This window comes from Micropterus salmoides, unplaced genomic scaffold (assembly GCF_014851395.1).
Source record: "Micropterus salmoides isolate LMB-PRFRI ecotype aquatic unplaced genomic scaffold, ASM1485139v1 Ms_hic_scaffold_23, whole genome shotgun sequence".
Lineage (NCBI taxonomy): Eukaryota > Metazoa > Chordata > Actinopteri > Centrarchiformes > Centrarchidae > Micropterus > Micropterus salmoides.
The window spans coordinates 8,100,794-8,121,998 of record NW_024041484.1 but is presented as its reverse complement, the minus strand read 5'-3'; the positions used below and the strand labels follow the sequence as shown (position 1 = coordinate 8,121,998).

General features: G+C 39.4%; 1 protein-coding gene across 2 annotated transcripts in view; it reads right to left on the bottom strand.

Annotated features, from left to right (window-relative positions):
- Nucleotides 1-1,005: 1,005 nt before the first annotated feature.
- LOC119918305 (chemokine-like protein TAFA-2) overlaps nt 1,006-21,205 on the bottom strand; it is a 67,234-nt gene continuing 47,034 nt past the window's right edge. Inside the window, exons 3-6 of one of the 2 annotated variants that reach the window (XM_038738961.1) lie at nt 15,153-15,308; nt 8,212-8,336; nt 7,537-7,606; nt 1,006-1,986 (exon numbers count right to left, since the gene is read on the bottom strand). In XM_038738961.1, the coding sequence (XP_038594889.1) occupies nt 7,577-7,606; nt 8,212-8,336; nt 15,153-15,308 (311 nt within the window). In that variant the 3' untranslated portion in view covers nt 1,006-1,986; nt 7,537-7,576. The remainder of the gene's footprint in view (nt 1,987-7,536; nt 7,607-8,211; nt 8,337-15,152; nt 15,309-21,205) is intronic. The other variant, XM_038738960.1, reaches the window with a different exon arrangement.

Below are 21,205 nucleotides of genomic sequence, written 5' to 3'. Positions count from 1 at the left end.
ACGTAATGTTCAACGTGACACTCTTGATTTAAGGTCAAACGTTTCAACCTTTTTATATACAGTCTACAGATTCAACATTACTGAGATTTTAAGGACGGTACGAAAATCTTACAGCTGTGGTTTCCTCACTGGCTGGTGGCTCGTTCCCACCGGCGGCACTTGAGGTGCTCCTCAACTCCAAAAACGTTAAAGTACATTTTTGATCCGCCATCAATTTCCGTAAAACTGCCAATATTAGAAATGTACTTAGAAGTTGATTTAGTGATGAAATAATATGAAAATTGTGATTATAAATTTTCTGTTGCTGGCGTCTGTCTGGTGTGTGCAATGATGATACAGTGAAGAGTGAAAAAGACGAATAGAGTTGAGGCGAGTCGAGCTGGTACCATGCAGTAGAAAATGGGCATTACATACTGACAGGTATTACTAGCAGGTTTAATGTTTGCCATGTTAACCATTTTGATTTAGTGTGTTAGCATGCTAACATTGGCTAATTAGCGCAAGGCTGATGTGAACGTTATAAACCAAAGTATTTGACAAATAAAAAATCTGATCTGATGTTGGCCCTAGATGAAAGTTTAAGGGATGCCCCATGCTATTTCAACTGACTCTGTGGGGGACATTAATGACTATTGCAAATTTCACGGCAATTCATCCAATAGTTGTTGAAACATTTCACTCAAAACCACAAATGTCAACCTGCTGGTGGCACTAGAGGAAAAATGAGAGGATCACAAAAGTCTACTTCTCTGGGGACCATGAACGATGTACAAAATTATGTGCCAGTCCATCCAGTAGATGTTGAGATAGTACACATAAGTGAAATGAGCTTGACCTGCAGATGGTACTAGAGTAGAAGTCAGGGGATCACCAAAGTCATTACAATTTTTTAGGAGGGGTCCATCTGACCAGCATTGCCATCCTTAGAGCTATGCTGCTAACATGGCAAGAAACTAGTCATCGTTAGCATACAGATGCTTAAAAGACACAAGGCTTTAGTTACACAACCATAGTTTATTACTGATGTAATCACTTACACAGATTAATGAAGTGTCAGCGATACCTACTGAAAGGAGATCAGCAAATCATACTTAGCTAGTCAAAAACAGTTTAGGGAACATTGTTGTCATGATCCAGCTGGCGACCAGATGCTGTGTGTTTAATTTACACTGCTGTTGTCTAGAATCTGAACACCAGAGCGGCGATAGAAAAAACAAAATCTGGCAGAAGCTATAGGAAATGGCAGAGTGATATTCAGAGGAAAAATAAACCACAACTGGATCCAACTTTTTCTGTCAGTTAACAGCTGGTAGATTTGATCAGTTTTTACCTTTTTACAGCACAGGTTTAGGTCAGCTGTCCTTACATTCTCAACAATATCTGGGTTGAATATAACACTTAATTATATTATAATTAGGTTAATTTTCCCTTTCTGTGTCATGGCACAACATTTGAATAATACAGTTATGAATGTGTTTGTGTATTTCTTTGAAAATCACCCTGAATATCTGCTGCTCAGCCACAGATTCTCATTTATCTGAACCTTTGAAACTACATTTCGTTAGAGAATAAAGCCACAACTGACTGAGAAAACAAAGTCACATTTTGTATTAAATATTTGCGATGCTTACAACAAACTGACCTGCTGTTCACCCAGGTCAACTTGTGATGCAGAATCCCCTGTAAAGGACATAAATACTCTGGAAATGAACACATAGGCAAATTTCACCATTGTCTTCCACTACAAGCAGTACAATGTCAGAATAATTCCTGTTGTCCGGTAAGGCTAATCACATGGAGTCCTTCAAAAAGATGGTCTGACTGATCCTCTTTTTGATGTCCATAGAGTTCAAGAAGAAGCATTCCGAGTTTTCCAAAGATTAACTGCAATCCAGAAGAAAGGAAGTCTCTATTTACAGAAAGGTCCTTTTATTGTTACTCTCTTCTCCTCTGATGATCCGACAAAGACCAGAACTTTTGGTTCACCTGTGGCAGAAAGAAATTTGGTTAAAATGAGTCCAGAGCCATCAAAGCAGCGCAAAATCCCATTTAAGGAAGTCATCCCACAAGCAAATCCATTATTTTTGTGGGTTAAATAATCCCATAATTTTATATATTATATACATGCCTGCTTCTCTCTATCAGAATTGTATAACCCAAAGAAAATCCAATGGAAATGAGTAGTTGACATACCATGACAGAGCATGACCTACAGTAATACAACTCCACTTTATCAAAAGAAAGTTTAGGCAAGAAGACGTGAGACTCCCGCCCACACTGATTGACATGACAAAGACGTTAGACCAAGCAACTACAAAAAGAGACGCATTATTCAACAATGAAGCCTCTTTTCATTCTGGGAGTCTGGTTTTTATGTTTGCCGCTGCGAGAAAACCTATTATCTTCTGAGGAAAAATAAGACCAAAGGTTTAAAACCCCTGCTAGTGGCCCTTAGAGGCCATATACCATTGAAGACTCGGATGGAGTAAACAGCATGCCAAAAGTTTTTCTTTGTCTAGAGGCATACCAGTGGTTTATGATAGGGGTGGTGTTACGGGTATAAGCCACAGGTCATTAAAATTGGGGGGGGGTTCATCCCATTGGGAGCATGAATGTGCTTCACAAATACAAACTGTAAATGTGTGAAGTTGATTTGATGACCTGAAGCTGGGGATAGGGAATAGTTCATAGCATCTAAAATGGATAGGATTCATTTTCTTAAGAGCATGAAAATACTCACAAATAACAAACTGGCATTGACAGATATTTTTGCCTAGGGGGCAGCAAAAAGAAGCTTTAAACACAATGTTGACACAGTATCACCTTACAAAGTTGAAATGGCAAAGTTGTTGCTTACACATCCAGCTGTTACAGAGCATTAGCAGTCATTTATAGTCAGTTAGTGGCTACCAGACAAATTAGAATATTCACTCTCCTTTATGCTCTCGCTTGGTCTTGACCAACTCTTAAATAAATAAAGTACCTGGTTCTTAAGCTTCTAAATGCTCCGTTATGTTAATTAGTTACATGCAAACTTTGTCTGCTTTTTGGTGCAGGGCAGCACACAGTGTGGTTTCTAAGTTCCTTTTCTCTGAAAGCAGCTATGACTTGAAACAACACTGATGCGAGCTGTGACAGTCAATCAAAACAGTAAAGTTGCGGGCCATAAGACCAAAACACAGAGCTGAAATATGTTAAAATGCCCATAGTCATTTGATCCATTGTTGATATAAAAATACTGATTACAGACGCTTTATGGTTCATCTTAGAGGCTGACACTGGAATGGATTTTCACTCCTGTCCCATCTTGTGCCCACAAAAAAAATAACCTTTTCCCATCCCAATCCCATGAGTGAATAAATATAAAAAACGATTTTTAAAAATCAGAAAATAGCGTTTAGTCGCATATTTCCCTTGAACCACAGGATTCCCAAACAAATGTCAGCCTCTAGTTCATTCTCCTCATACTAATGCTCACAGGAGTTTTCAAAAACATCTTCCTCTGAACGAACCAATTGAACAATATCACCATTAGTTCATGATGCTAGCATCATCTTAACTTTACTGAAACTGGTGATAAAAAACAATTTTGTTAAAAGAACTCCAGTCTATGTATTGGACAGCAAGTGCCAAGAATTAGCTTCTTCACACCATCTACACAGCAGGCTGAAAGACAGCAGTCAAGTGTAAAGGTCAAGGACATGTGTGGAATTCTGTGGAGTCAATATCATTCCAGTACCTAATAAAAGACATATATTGGCTTCATCTATCAGCACGTCGATCTATCAGTTAGATATAGTGTTCAGGATAGAGGATGCTGGTGAGCTGCGTCTGTGCTCCACACAAAGATTTTCTCTCTCAGAGTTCGATGCTGTCAGATACTCTGAAGACCTCCTTTCTCCTTCAGATTAAATTGCCTGTCATGAAGCTCAGTGGCTGACTGGCAGCTGCTCTGCTCCTCCAAAAGTATATTCTAGAAAAAGACTCCTGAGGAACATAACATAACAACCTCGTCGTCCGCTATCGATTCTAACCGTCTGTCAGCCGCCACGTAGGATTGGCTGAATGAGGGAAGCTGTATGAGAACTTGTAAGGCTCCATTATCGATGCTGAACTTTTGATAGGAAACAGACAGCACTGATAGCATGGTTAGATGAATTCACAAAAGGCCGTTTGAAACAGAACAGGCCAGAGCAGCAGTGCTGCACTGCACAGCATCATATAAATCATCCTCAATTATGCAGAAAAGCAAAACAATCCAAAAACCATCAGGTCATCACTTGACAAGGAAACCTGCATAATCATATCAAACACAGGGTAAAGAGTTTCCATAAATTTAGGTTGTTACAGCACTTTGCTGGTCTCTGTACAGGCTGCGATAAATTCTTTCCTTTACAGAGTCATTTACATTCTGAGCTGTCACTGTGATTAATGTGGTACTAATTTGAGAATAATTCCACTCTGAAAAGACAAAGAGCAGAGCCGCCTCTTGTCAGAAGAGAAAATGTCTTCAGAGATGGATCTACACTGTGTCTCACTTCATGAGGGGGGAGGGGATCATTAACACTATTTGATTGACTGTCTGAAACAATGCTAAAAATACTGAGAGGAAAGCTAAGTCTTCGGTGGGTGTTGCGTTCATTTAATTGGTGGCTGACAAGTGCTAATTTAACTGGCAAAGGATTCTTTTCCATTTAGTGCCTGAAGTAAGGTTTTCTGAAAGATTTAACACAGCAGGTGTTGGAGCTTGTGTTGTGTGTAATTCAGCCGTGTAATTGCTGCACCACAGTGTCCTTCTCAGCAATATGTTTTGTTGCTGGGATTTTCATAGTATTTTAAAGCTTCGCTAGGCAGAATTTTAGGTGAGAATCCACCTGTAAAATCAGCAAAAACAGAAAGCAGGCAAACTGCAGATTCCACTTTACCCAAATTAGGTTTTACTGTTAGGACTAACAGGTAGTTTTCGCCACAAATCACAAGAGGGAAATGCATAGGCAAGATGCGGCTCTGCATTCATTTGAATGGTACCATAGAAATGTAGTAGATTCAGGGAGCACATAGGGTATAAGGAGGAGAAAGCATTCAGTATAGACTTGTCAGGCACGACGGTTACTATAACATGAACACCTGCCTCTGTTACAAACACACCTACTAGGCAAACAGTACTATCTGTCAAAGTTGAGAGGTGTCAGGCCGTTGTGACGGAGTATTCACAGTGAAGTTGCTCTAGAAAACTTTGCACCTTGACTGCACCAAGTGGAAATGACAGATAACACCTTTTGTTTTAGTTTTGAAGGTTTAAAACTCAAAGAATTTGTCTCCCACAAATGCTGCTCATCACATTCTCAGGTTGCAGCTACAGGTCATGAACACGAATTAGTCTACCGCTAAAAACTATAGTGTTTCTGCCGATTAGAGATGTATGACTTTTATTATTTATACCATATGAAAGCAAAACCTAATTAGATTCGATAAGAGATTTTGAAGGTATTTGTATTAGAGCAGAAAAAATTGATCAATAAATCAATTAGTTGATCAACAGCAAATGTATCTGCAACTACATGAGAATCGATTCATTACCAAATATTTGATGATTCCTAAATCTCTCTTTGTCATATATGGTTGTAAACTGAATATATATGGCTTTTGGAATACATCACCATAGGCCATGGGAAATTATAATATTTGTGACAATTTTCTGACCTTTTATAGACAAAACAATTAATTGAGTAAAACTGCACTGTTAATGTGGATTTGATAGGCAGATTTGATACTGGATTTTGGTTTGATAAAATCCCATAAAGCCACAACCCTATACCTAACATCTGAAATGAAATCATAGAAACTGAATCAATGATACGGAATGAGATACTCCTGTAAATTGCAACCTTGAGTTTTTTTTATTGGCGGGTCACATTAAAGCCAATCTGAATTTATTAGTAAAATTCTTGCTATATATCATATCAAAACACATACTGTACCCCTTGGGGGAAGATGACAAACTCGTATCCAGGTATATATGGAATGGCAAAAAAACAAGAATGAATTGTAAACCCGTACAATGAACAAAAGAACCTGGAGCTCTGATGCTTAGTATTATTGGAGAGTAATATTAGGCAGCTCAGTTAAGGCCTCTCATATGCTGCTGCTACCCTGCTTATTTGCCCGGTGGAAGAAGTCTGAACTAGCAATGACTAACAGGGTCCCACATCGAGCCATTGTTTCCAATAAAACACTAATCAAACATCTTTTGGACTGGTCAAACCCATTTATTAATTTGTTTCTTCTAATTTGTCAGATCTGGCAAGACACTCCAAAATTGTACAATTTACTGACAATACCAAGACGGTTGGTGCCTTTGATAGCCAGAAGAGACAATAAATAGACCGCTTACTTTACTCTGATATACAGACTGCACCAATTTGTCTTATTGCTTCTGCACACAAAATGCCATCAGAATCATTTGAAAGAAAATATGATCATGTACACATTTTACACACAGTGCCTTTTAAAATCTGTCCTAATGAACATTCAAGAGTGAAACACAAACCTGTCTGAGCGAAACTAAGACACTTCAGTCTTCCTGCTCTGCCCACTTTCAAACTGTGAGATCTGGTATGTGCAGGATGAACTGACACTAACAAATGTAAAACTAAAAGAGAAATACAAACAGCGTTGTAAACAGCAGTGATTGCTCTGTGTGCAGAAAGCTATTATTAGTCTTTACTCTCTCACATCCCTCTGGTATAAAGCATCACAGACTGTGTGCAGTTTACTGACGTCACCTTTCAGGATTTCTGTGTTTACAAGTCCAAATGACACAATTTAAACTGTTACCTCTCGCTGCCATTTAGGGGCCCCAAATGTTCGACTTGTATGTGCAGCTCAACACCTTTGCGTGGCAGACAGTGTTCATCGCTCCAGACTGAAAGACTGTATTCCCCACCGTGTCCCGGGCTTTGTAGTAGCCAGCCGCTGCTTTGTTTACACTTTGAATTCTCAAGGTGTCTCCAGTTTGAATGAATGCATTTATGATACAAGGCGATAGAGATCAGTATAGCTGGAGGTTCCAGGTTCATGTTGTGCTGTTTTCCCAAAAGCTCAGCAGAGGTGAAGAAGAAAGACTGACCCCCTGCTGCTTCATGCAGCCAGCAGAAACATTTGAAACTTAGGAAACTTGTTTCTCTAGCTGAGTTAAAAGGTGTGCAAGATAAATCCACTGGGTAATGCTGATGCTTTGAACAGGTTGTTATTGTCTTTTTGGATCATACACATTTCCTCACTCTTTTCTTTATCTCTGGTGTAGTTACACTACTGGGGAATGTGGTTAATAATACCATTGGCCACATCTCTTTTAATGAAAATGTGAAGTGATAAAGATATACATACTGGTACATTATTTTTGTACTATAAAGTAATAACACAACACATTAATGATCCCTCTTAGGATTTTCTTTGTATTTTTCAATTGGAAGTTAAGGCCACGATTAATAAAGACTAGTAAGACCAACAAATATTTGAAAAAAACAAACTTACCAAACTGTCTTACCTGGACTCTGCAGTGAAGCATATGACATTACCAAAGCTGGTCTCTGTCCGCGGATATCTTTCCAGTCATCCATGATAAAGGAGACAACAAAACAAAATATGTTACTTGAATAATTTAAGGTCTTATCAAGAACTGATAATTACCAATATCTATTTCCAGACATCACCAATAGTTCAGGCTTGCCTCAGAACCCCGGACCACTAAAAGAAAAAAAAAGATATATATCCCATTTTGAGGTCCCGACAACTCCCTGAATCAATAGCCCCAGGCTCCAGGCTCCCGGCTGCAGGCAGGTGTGGTGCGGGCAGTTTAAATAATTAAGTACATAGAGAGAGGCAGAACTGAAGTCTACGGGTCGTCATAACACATTGAAGGATACGGCGTCATGTTACAACGTTAAAAGCAGGTAATTGGAGTGAGTAATTGGCCAGTTTGGGCGCTCAAAGTGGCCTGAAAGTGCTAAGGAGACATGGCAGCCCATTGATTACAGGCCCCCAGGGGTCCAAGCACTGACTACAAACATAGCCCGTTTTTAGGTGAAGGCAAGGCAGACGACTGTAACGGAAGCCACAGCCTGTTGACCTTGAAGAGCTGAATTGTGCGAGGTCAGGTTCAACAGGTCTGAATGTGGTATCATGAAAGTGATCGTTTCTTAAACATACCTTAGTAGTTTTGATCTTGTTCCCTGTAGCACAGCTCCAGCCCTTCAGATCAGGAAGAACTTTGCATTCCTCCCCATCAAGGCACGGATGCATCTGACACCACCATTTCTGCTCCACTATCGAGGCTGGTGAAGAGATGTAGAGGTCGAAGGGCAAATGGTGAGAATTATCTCTGTTCGCTTTGTTTTTGCTGCCTTTCTGCCAGTGTTAACCCGCTTCATTGAAATCTACATGAAAAATATCCATTGACGAGGTTAAAATAAAATAAAAAAAATCTCTTTTTCGAGCTGATTTAGCTGCCTGACCTGCTGCAGTAATCTGCAGCACCTCCGAATAACGTCTCTGCGATTACTGTTAGCTAATATAACTGTTCTACTGAAAATTCATCAAGAAGTGGAAACAAAACAGCGGGCAACTATCAAAGCATGTGGGCCAGCACACATATACTTTAGGAAATATAAGCGTAATTTTATTAAGGGCTGTGGATGTGATGTAAATGTTCCTTTCAGTCAGCTATCTTTCATGAGTGCGGGATAAATGTTGTCAGCTTTGTAAATCTTCCCCTAGATGTACATATAAGGAATATTGCTTCTAATGGTAATGCACTGAGGAATGTTCAGGGTGTTAGTTATACGTGTGTGTAGATGTATATAAATAACTGTGTTTTATTTTATTTTATACGTTACCATATTTTAATATAGGCACACTTAATGATATGTTGTGTGTGTAGCACGAAGGAACTACAAATTTCTTTTCGTGATGCAGTTTTGTGCTGTATAATGACAAATAAACAACCTCACCACTTCTCACAAGCTGCCGGTGCCCTTCTCTACCCTCTCTGCTGGCAGAGACGGAGTAGGGAGAAGATCTGTGCTTTTTTTTATCCAAGCGTGTGCATAAAGTTGCTCATTAATGTCACTTTTCGTGAGCCAACCAATCACAGCCTGTACTATGCAGGACATTAAAAAAAAGGTTGATGTGGTACTACAGCAAACTTGCAAAAATAAACTGTTCTGCATGAATGGTTCTGATTATTGACAAGTTAGCACTTAACATTAACAAATTAGAAACTAACCACCATGTAGAGCATTTTTCTTGCACAAGGGTTTAATGAATGAAAACAATGCACCATAATGAAATTAACTGGAATTAAAATTATACTAGTATACACGATCCTGTCCTGAGTGTTTTCGGGTTTTCTTTCAAAGGGTTTGGGTTTGTAGCAGTTATTTAGTCTGTGTTTTGGTTCCATGTCTTAGTTCCCAGTCTGGTGTTTATGTCGTAGTATTTGACCCTTGTCCTTGTACTTCAGTGTTGTGTTTTTGATCTGTACAGTATCTCTGTCTCGTATCTTAGTCCTGTACCTTAGTTTATGTGTCAAGTGTTCACTAGCTATATATGATCCTATTATCTGAAATTCCTTAAGAAGACAAACTTTAAGAAAACGGTTCAATCTGTAGGCAGACATTAGCCAAATAAAGTGTAACCTGTAAATATATTAGTATTACACAAACATTAAACTTTTTATTTAATGTTATAATCTGTGTGAAGCGGAATGCATGACCTACAAAGCTGGTATATACGTGTCAGTGTCAAATAAAGGTTCTAGCGATCTACAACCCACATGTTGGCCCTATTAAAGTTCAATAACATAGTTGCATGCTTACCACCCCCCCATACACATTGCCACTCTTTCCACCCATTGCGGGTGTCCGCCTGCCTCCCTCCCCACTGTCCTCTTTATTGAAAACTATGGTCACCCTACTAGATAGCAATACAACAAAAATAAAGCTTTTTATGATTGTAATGTTACTTTAGCTTACCCTTTTGTCAGTGTTGCCGTGTTGGCCTGCATGTTTTCTTATTCATGTCCTAGCTGTTTTGTCACTTTCATCAGAAGTTTAAGACTAATCATGCAAAATGAACACGACTTCATGCTCTTTATTGTAGGACAGGACCATTTGTGTTCATGTTCCAATTCCAAGGACATTTTCATGATAAGAGCCAGAAATGAGGAGTCTCCGCAAATGCCAGTCAAATCATCAGAGCTGTAACTAGTCAAATCATGTCACATTTTGACAGCTGTCTCAGGTTAAGTGATGTAAGGTTTGCTTTTTGACTTGCAACACTGACTAAATCTATTTTGAGTATTCAAACGCATCAAGGTGTTGAGAGCCTTGTCATACATATCCATGTGCTCAAGATGGGGACTGCAAAAAGACGTGACTCCAGTCATGTGAGGGGGGAAACCTTCAGCTGCAGTGAAAACATCTCCTCAGTTGCCTCCACAAAAGTGAACATTAAGCTTCTGCTACTCTATTGTAGAGTATCATTTAAATTTGGGATATTACAGAGGTCATTATCTACGTTCCACATCCCACTTCACCAGCATTAGTTTTCTTCCTAATGAAGAGGACGGTTATTATAATCCACACATAACACTAGAGCCTCACTAGAGTAAATTGCACAGAATGGATACTTTATGACGTGAGGGAATCGATTTGTACCACACAGCCATGGTTATAGCAGCAGTGTGGTGTAAAACATGCATCTGGTCAACTGCAAGCAGATGGTGGCTGTGTAACAGCAGCTATTAAAAAGCCACAAAGGTTTCTCATGAAATGAAATGGGAGTATTGATAACCAAACATACATAAAGTGCATGGGATACATTTCACTTAACAGTTAATGATGCTTTAAAAACACAAAGGCAGCTTAGACTGAAAACATCTGGGAGCAAAAACATCGATTTATCTTTTTATTTTTTTATTGTAGCTGTAAAAAAAATTCCTTGCTTTGACCTTGAGCTTATATTCATGAATGTTTTTTTGTTTCCCCATTTATGAAAGTAAAGGGCTAACAAGTCTGTGAGAGTTCTGAGCTGCATGGCCACTTCAACTCACGTTGATATATCATCAGCTTGATATATATTCTTTTTAAATATTGAAAAATCAAGACATTTATCTCTTAATCAAAAGTTTAAAAGCCTTTTTACAATCATATGCCAGCATTGAAGATTACCATGTGAGTGTTCTGGCAGAGTGTCATGGGAGTGCGGCCAAAGCATGTAGTTCTGGCAGGAGTGGCACATTAGCTAGCTCATAGAAGAGAGTAAGTTGTAATTCTGCAAAAGTGCAAAACTGGAAACCACCTCTGTCTGAAGGTCAGGGTAAGGTATTACAAAGATATTGATGCTCAGTACACATTTCTTCATTATATTTAAGCCTGTTGTACCTTCCACAGACTGGTGACATAATTATGGATTGAGTAATCAGCAGCATAGTGTGTGTGTGTGTGTGGGAGACTCTCAAGGGAAAGGCCTCCATTGGATTGATCACATGACAGTTGGGATGAGTTGTCAGGCAACCAGTGATTCCAGGCAGTTACTGGTCCCAGTAACTGCCAGTTACTGGTCTGACTCATAACGCAATGTTAAACGGCTAGTTATTTCCCCCTGCTTCCAGTCTCATTGCTAAGCTGAGCTAACAAGCTGCTTGCGTTTGCTCCATATTTACTGTACAGTCAACAGGTTTCAATCTTCTCATCTAACTCTCTACAAAAAAGTGTATTTCTAAACTGTTGAACTGTTCCTTTAAAGGGTTAGTAAGTGAGTGTAATCCAATATGCGTTTTGTTTTGTTTGCTTTTTGTCAGCAAATATTTCCTCACGGTTTGCTAGCTATCTGTTTTGTGTGTGCTCTGAAAAAATCAGTGTTCCTACACAGCTCTGGTTCTGTAAATTTAAAACAAAAAAATTGGTGCACTCCTTCCCCACAACATTGTTCCAGCCAAAAAGCAACAGGTGATGTGGCGTAAGTGCGCATGCACAGGAGCAATGGTAGAGAGAGTTCTACACACCAGGCAATCGAACATGCTAGACTCCACGCCCTATGAATGTAATGTGAAGGAGAGCTGGATGAAACAGCCAAAGTGGAAAAGGTATGAAGAGTATAAACAGAAGTAAGTTATATGACCAGACAAGGGCGAAAGCGTTTCAACAATAGAAAAATTTCCAAGATTTTAAATTTGGGGGCGGAGCTTATGAGGGATCTCTGAAGGGAGGGGTGTATTTGTTTGGCTGTTGAGTTCAAATATCAACAATTTTTTTGCAGAATCACTTAGTCTCCATTTAAATTAGATATAAGTTACTTTCCAGTTTCTGTATTTCAGTTTTGTATTTCACAGAATGTTAACTAATGTTTGCAAGTTCATTTGGATCCGTCACCCTGCCAAAGACTCCCACTAAGGTTTATTTAGGATGTCTTTCTGGAGAGACATCAGGTAATGAAGAGGTCACAGTTCAGTGCCAAGTAGTGAAAAGGAAATAAAACGCCATTTGCAATAATCATTTTCACCAGAAATGTATCCATTCTTGCCACATTATCTAACCCACAGCCAGTGTGGTCTACATGCTAGCAGATGAGCTTGCTGGCAGTAGTGCTACCTCAGCTACTCTTGTCAGTCACTTGACCACTTGACCATCGCCTTGCAGGTTGTGGTGGTCCCTTGAGAATCTCCCATAAATCTTATTCATTCTAGTACATCAGGTTGATATGAGTCCATCCACTGGACTGTTAACTACCACAACTACAACCCAGTGGATGCTTTTAATGTTGACACTGAGTGCGGCGGCAAGACAGGAAACCTGTTTTCCCATTTATGTTGTCTAATAGCTTTATGATACAGTTTTCCCTTCAATCTCAATGTTTTGGCTCATCAGCACCAACAGAATGTTCATTTAAATCAAAAGGCAGCATCGTGAAACTTTAGTTTGAAACGTCATTCAGTAAAGTTTGCAGGTATTCTCTGTGTCTACCTCTGTAAATTACACATTCAAATCTATTCAAGTTTTCTCAGATGTCTGGAGGTTCATTTATCTTCATATAAAGAGGAGATTGTCTCACACAGAGTGGAGCTAAAGGTAATCCCTGGTTGTAGAAGAAAGAATAATTAAAAGGTTAAGTGCTGATCATTTTTTTCCTGAGATCACCCATGGAGCTTTAAACTGAGGCCAGTGGCTCACAGCGCTAATTTGCAGAAAATGTCAATACTAAAATGTCAAGGAATAGGTCAAACACGATTGGGTCCAGAGTTTAGCCAGAAACTCGCGCTTTGGAGACCAAAGAGAGACAGCCATTTCAGCCGAGTTGGGGGTCTGACACATTAGCATGCTAAGAGACCCTCTGAGTCATTGACTTTACAGTCTGCAGTGGACAGCTTCGCAACCATTCACATGTGATTAAAAAACCCTTCGGGAGCCTCTTTGTACGGCCCCTGGATTACTCGCTGGATGCTTACAGTCATATATAGCAAGGTTACAGTACGTCAGCCTAATATGTCAAAGAATCAGATAGGATAATCATGACCAAAAAATGGAAGTAATGGCACTGCTGCTACTAATGCTCGATCACTGCTACAGTATTTTTATACCACCATAGTAATCCTTAAATTAGTATTACCACTGATGCCGCTGATTAGTAAAACAGATACCTCACCTAATTCTGGATCTACTACTGCTATTATTACTACCACTACTACATTGTTACTGCTGGTCATACTCTTAGCCCACAACTTGTTCCACCGCTTCTGTACAGTATCATACACATTAGTGTATATTGTAAAGGACATTATGAAACCTTTCAAGGGGAAAATGATAAACTGCAGGCTTAATTTTATATACTTTACTATAGAATTACTATTATTTTAATTTTATTTCCACTATGGGATATTTGAAGTTAGAAGCTAGTAGTCTGGGGAGATTTGAAGAAAATCACATATTGTGACCAGTTTTGGAAGAATATAGGATGTAGACAGAGTTTAGATGTTTTACAGTTATCTTACAGTAATCATACATACCAAGCCCAGAGAAAGTTATTGACTGTTTCCAGCTTCTCTCTTTTCATCTATGATACTGTAATAAACAAAATATCGTTGGCAAGCTATTTAAATATGTCTGTACTTGAGGGAAATAGTTATGGCTATGTTTCACTACTCCCTGACATTTTATAGAGATAGAAAAAAGGTAGAACACACCATGGAAGACCCCCCTCTTGGCAAAAAGTTAGGGTAGAGAAATGTTTTGGATCAGTTAAATGATGAGTTTGATTTGAGTCTGAGGCTCTAATTTAATGCATTTTACTTTTTAAAAGTATGATGTTGTGAGGTATTGTAGTTAACGTGTGTTTCTTATATCTTGATCCTGTACATTGTTTCTGTTGTCCTCCATAATTGTAGTTTGTCAATGAAATGGTAAAACAATACCATTGGGGCTACATACAGAAAATAATATACACCTAGGTGTTCTTGTTCTATGATCAAAAGCATGTGGATAAAATACGTAATTAAATAGACTGCGTAAGTTCTTCTTTTTTGTAGCACTTTTCATTGCACCTCCAGCACCTAGCAGAGCCTTTAAGCCAGCTGAGAGGTGAACACTTTAATCCTTCTGATTAACACATTTGTAGACCAAACAATCAATTGAGAAAATAATCAACAGGTTAATTAAAAATCCACAGCATATGAAGATTTTAATTCACATCTTTTGAATTTGAAGTGAGAAATGGCGTAATTATCATGCAGTTATCACCAGCCCCTTACTCATGTGTTGTGGTATAACAGGATATTTGTGTCCATTGTGCTGTAATAAAAATCACTTTTTTCCTCATTATGACTTGTACATGTATAATACAAAATGTAATTATGTAATTGCCTAATGTTCCCGTTATAATCTACTAAAGCAACATTGTGAAAATGATTGCAGACTACTAAATGTTGCCCCTTGACAGCATCTTCTACACAAAATTAAGTGAGTTGGTGTGTGCTGGGACAGTTATCGATGATCTCTGCAAAACTAATCCTCAAGATTTGTAGGGAGGGAGTATCAGCAAAAAAAAAGAAAGGAAAAAAAAGGAGATAGCCCATGAAATATTTAGCTGGAGCATACCATCTACACAAGATGGGGCAGCTCTGGTGGTGCCGGCCACTTGCCCGGGAAAGCAGGAGCACTTCACAGTTTGTGACCGCTCCTCGATTTTGTTCTTGTTGCAGCAGCGATGCAACGCCACCACCTCGCAGGTGCCTGTTCGGACATGGTGCACTGCTGGAGAAACAACAGGAAAGATGGAATAATCAGTATTCAATCATCCCCTTATCTACACACACTCACTGCAGGCCTTGGACTGAGTCCTTTAAGAATATCTCTCTCGGGCGTCTATTGTCTGCTCTGTTTCCCTCTCATCAAGAAAGAATTACCAAGAACAGCAGACTACCAATTTATTTAAAAGGGCTCTTCTATTAGAGATGGTTCATTTTTCCTCTCTTTAGGCTCTTTTTTTTTATTTAAGTATCATTTTCAAGTTTTTTAAGGTTGAAAATTTAGATTTTCATAGTCTTTAAATTTAACAGGTATGACATTGTTGGGGGACGTACAAGAGACAGACTGGGAAAACATCTGAGATTAATTGAAGCAGCAGAGGCAGATATCCTGACTTTTAGTCTTTACTATGGGACAAGCTCCTAAAAAGGTGCATTCTACATTTCCCATAATGTGCCCTGTGGAGCTTTTGACCACCAGTAGCACTCCGGAGCAGTGTTTTTATGAGTCCCTGTTACATGTGGACTTTGCAATAGACACTCTTGGAGTTTGTTTCACACTATTCCACGTACCAACAATTGATGTGACAATGCCCAAAGAACTGTAGCAATTGGCCAGCAAACGCAAGGAAGAAAATGACAGATCACAAGTAAATATGGATCTTAACAATGTAGAATTTAAAATTGTAAAAAAAAAAAAAAAATTGTCTTTACAAATGTTGGATGGGGAAGAACATGCATTTAGCACACAATGCATTTTGGTAAGAAATGCTGAATGTGTTTTCAAAACAACTCTACTGGGCACCTTTTACAGTAAGGTCAATCCAGATTTTTGTCTGGGACTTGTCTGGGAGGTCCCTTCTGAGCCACAAAAGACTGTTGTTGCAAGTGGAGTAGTGCTCACCGTGGCAAGTTACCAAGTCTTCATGTGTTTAATTGGTGCGGTGTCCCTTTAAGACCATTTAGTACTAGCAGCAGCTTGAAGCAGTGTAGTTGAGGTAACCAATCAGGATCTGGCATTGTAAACATCACAAAAAACTTTTTTAAAATCCTGTTCAGTGTATTTGATGAAAAAAAATGGATCTTTAAATAAATAATAACTTATTGAGATGGTAATGATTGAAACTGATACCACTCCACATTTCCCACAACAAGAAGCAGCCCTTAAAGAAATACAGATATGTGAAGGGGAAAGTGCAGCGCTGCAGGATTTAGAGCCAATTTCCAGATCACGCTCCACTGTCTGAATTATTTAGAGCCTGAGCTGCTCCATTCTCTTTTAATTGCATGTGACATTTTCTTGAGGTGTCCGTCTGCTGAGATACTCACTGCTGCTGCTGTAAACAGTAAATCTGAAAAGACTGCGTGAAAGTGGTCCTATCTGTCTGTACTGTAGTGGCTCAACTGCACCAAGTTAATTACGTTTTCACTTCAGCGTGTCGTGTTGGTGGACAGCTACTCTCCAACTACTGAGACTAACAGTGATGGAATGCTCAGCTGGGACAGAGTGATCTCATATCAGATCAAGACAACTGTTGAGCATCACAATACCTCTGGGATTTACCTGTTCACTGCATATCTGCTCTTAATAGTCCTTCCTCATAAATAAAGATTTGCAGGTAGGTGGCCAAAAGCAGTGGAATGCTTACTCATGCTCTGCTCCAAACAAGAAAAGATATGAAAGACAAACACACAGCAAGCTGAGCTGCATTAGATGTTTGCAAGAGAAGTGCTGCAAGTATCTCTCTAAAGGACATGCTTCACACTGAGATGCTGTGGTTTTTCTGACTGGATTTTGGACTTCTACTTGGATGCGTACTCAGCTTCTCTTGCCAGCAGACACAGAGAAAAAGCATTTCACTTGGGAATCAGTCTGTCCTGCAAGCCAGTCCAGCTTTAAACCTGCTGCACTGTAGCTGTGACAGGGAGGGATCCCTCTCGGCCTGAACACACTGCTCTCAAAATTTTATAAGACAGACAAGATACCATGGCATTTAAATAGCAGGATTGAGAGGCATCCTAGTGGCCTAGTGGTTAACAGACATACCATATAACCTCAACATCCCCACTTTGCTTCTGGGTGGGGATATTTGCTACATATTGTTCCCTTCTCATGCATGGAAAACCAGACAAATTTTTTGGGAAAAGGACATGCAACTAAAAATTGTGAGTATGCATTATGGTGAAACATTTACTGTACAAAGATTGTAAAAAATTTTAAACTTGTTTTCTAATTCTCTAAACCACACACTAAGCTTTGTTTTCTTTGTTTTCGTTGCCCAAACTGAACCATGTTTCAGAAAATGTCCAACAAATGCTTGTCTCCTATTTCTGTAAATCAAGTTACCTTCACATAATTCTTGCACCTCTCATATCTGCACTCATTTCACAAATTTCCATGAGATGGTGTTGGTTTTGTCTCGTCTGACAGATTCTTTTAGTCATGCTAGCAATATGGCTCAGAGAATGTAGGTGTTGGTTGGTCTGTAGGTCGCTGGGCCCACCAATTTGGTCCAAATTTCTCAGCAACTACCAGATGCAACATATCCTTAAACCTAAACGACAGATTATAATAGGCACCAAAACTAGTTGCTTCGGTTTAGAAAAATAAGATGGTTTTGTACATTATGTTAGTAAGTCTCATGTGACTTATGTTTGGGACTTAAGTGACTTAAGTAACTTACATACATACAAGTTTAAACTAACTGACACTGACTTTTGGCTTCACATGGGACATGAACAGCAGTATACTGGGTGAAAGTCCAGTGTCCACCCATCCCAGCTTCCTCCTCCTCTTCCTCCCAAAAGCAGGTTGGAATGACATTGCAATCAGATCCTGAGAACTAAATCTAACATGAACTCCCAACACTTCATGCTGACTATCAGGCAGTTTTATGTTTTTACCAGGCACTTAATTCCTTTCAGTGAATCCTTTGAACCAAAGTTGCTTTCAGCGAGAAGTGATGGGCCATTTCTCTCTGCGCTGTACTGAAATTACTCTGCCTGAGAAGCTTTTATACGTTGGTCTCTGGAGATGGAGAAGAAACTGCAAATGATGCATACTTTGTATCATTCACATGGCTGTTGTGAGTAATAATGTAATCATTGCTTTGCTTTAGAGGCAGCGTTGTGTGTAGACAAAAATATACATGTACAAGCCTACATCACGAGGCAGAGAACTGTTATGTGAGTAGTGATGAACAGATTTTCCCCTCAAACAGTGTGACAGATGAGGAGCACAATCTTTCAGCCCCAATTACAAATCAGAATCAGGGTGCCAAACTCAATGCAACCGTAATACACTGAGCATATGGTTTGATTGTTATATTTAACATGGGAAACCTGTGGTGTCTCTGACTGTTAGTTTCTGCTCTCTCAAGGGTGCAAGTAGTGTTTTCCTTTCTTGGCAAGATGCTTCTTATGCATCATATAAGTCATTTTTATTACAAAGTGCAGAAAGTCTAAGGTGCAGAGCAAGCAACAATCGCTGATGCATATAACACAAGACATAAGTCAGATTTCGAGGTCATACGTCAGTGCAACATTTACAAGAGCAAGGAAAGCGCCACTGAAGACATACTGCTAACTGGAGCGACACCTATATCACCAGTGCTACATGTCTAAAAAGTACTGAGTGTGAACCATCAAACGTATTTCATTCTGCTCAGGTTCAAGTTCCCCCTTTGCAACTTGTGTACCTTGATTCTTGCTAAGTGGTTTCCCATTGTGGACACTGAAACTCGAGGCTGTAATGTGTCTGCAGGGATCACGCTAGCACAATTTGAAGGTCAGAATTTAAACTCTCTATGCCCATCTGGGCAACTATAAAGTCTGAAGGTGCTGTGTCCACAGACAAAAGTCAGGTGGAGATGTATTCTGGCCTTTTTTTCTCGTGATGTAAAGTTATCTCAGTCACTCAAGTAGATTTTTTACATAACTGAACAATTATGTACATGTGAGCCTACTTACTACTTACATATTATAGTATAACAAATTTTATCTTTACATGTCAGAACTATGCTCAGCAACCTGGTGACTGTCTGAGTATGGTTTGATTATAAACAAAGACGTATCTACACGTATTCAAATTGTGTTTACTGTTCAAATTTTTCACCAATCTTAGTTGTTTTACTGTAAAGTACTTCAGGGTTTTACCTCTAAAGGCCTGGAAATTTTCAAATTATACCATAAGGCAACAACCCTTGTTCGTTGAACAATAAACCACAAGAAATGTGCAACCTACAAGAAAAGGGTACCAAGTTGACATCACTTTGCTTTAAATGGTTTAATATTTTTGGGACATTTTATGCCGTTATTAGACATTGGACATGGTTGAACAGTGCTGGTGAAAAGTGTTAGATGGTTAGTAGGATTAAATGACTTATATAATATAAATATTAAGTTCGGTATGCTTCAAGGAAATAGCCACAGCCCACCCTGCATTTCCATAGCTGCATGCAAACTCAAATACACAACTTAATATTTTGGAAGGTAGCAAAGAATAACATGGTCTAAATGATGAACGTGGCCTAAAGGAAGCCTAATGATGTCTAAAACCCCCAAAAGTTTGATAGAGGTGCAGCCCAGTAGAATTTGAGGTGCCATAACACTTTCTGGCACTAGACTGGAAGCAGGAATGGTGCAACCATAAGGTCCTCGCCTTAGACCCCCATGCCACCAGGATGCCTGTGCTCCATGGGGGCCACATAGTAGGAAATGTAATAAATATTCATATTATCCTAGGACCTCCCACTGCTTGTGGATTGTTGTTTTAAAAAAAGGTTAGAAAAAGGTTAAAAAAACAACAAGGAAAGGAAGAACAAGTTGGATTTGGAAGGGGGCTTGTGCAACAAGCATAGGAGAGCAGGTAACTCGAAGGATCGATTACAGTAGACGCTAATGAAAATAAATCAGGTGTCCCCACAACAAGCCTGAGACTGAATCCTCTGCCTGCCTTCTGGTCAATAAAGGATGGGACAAACAGACTGACCGTTGGCACTTTTTAATTTTGTGTTGTAAACACCCACAGTAGTAAAGGACAGCCTCCTCATTGCAGTATCACTGTCTGACAAGAGCGCACAAAGGGAACCCATCTTTTTTTCACACAGAGGAAAATAAACTGAATTTACATAACTGTCAGAGAGTAGAAAAGCATATTTGATGGTGCAAATATGATCCCGTCTTTGCTGACATAAACCGGATATTTAAAGAAGTGAAAGCTCATATGTGCATTAGTAAACCAACTTGTCTGCTTGCTGAAATGAACTAAAATTTCCTTGCTTGTCAGAGAGTAGGCTTAGTTTTCTTCTTCTACTTGTGTTCGTTCTCTGAGAAGAAATACATTTTCTCTATTTTGGACGTGTTCTGGGTTCATTTCATCCCTTGAATGATAACAGGTTTACAGCAACAGAAATAACACCCAGGGGAAATTAGGGGGGCTGCTGTGGCTATCAGAGAGAAATTGAATGCGTGCGAGATTATTATGATCCACTTCCTGCTGAAATGATGAGCGCCTTGAGTGGGGATCGCTGCCAATCAAAGCCACGCACATCAAAGCACCATGCTCCCATCTAATTGTTTGACAAAGAGAAGAGAGGTATGCGCAATTTCTATCATAGTCTCAAATGGACGTCCTGTCCAGCAGCAGCACTGCCTGTGCACCACCAATTACCTGAGGCTGTGTTTTGTCAGCGGGACTCCCGGTGATGAAACATGTGGGCTGGCCTCCACTTGTAATGTTGCTGAGTTGCCATAATTGATCTCCCTGGGTTTACTAGTGACGACTCGACAACACTTTTAATGAGGCAAGGGGAGATGAGTTTGACTCATAACTCCAAAGTAGCTGTTTCAATCCAATTAATCCCCCATTCACTACTGTGACATCTGTACACATGACGTGGTGGA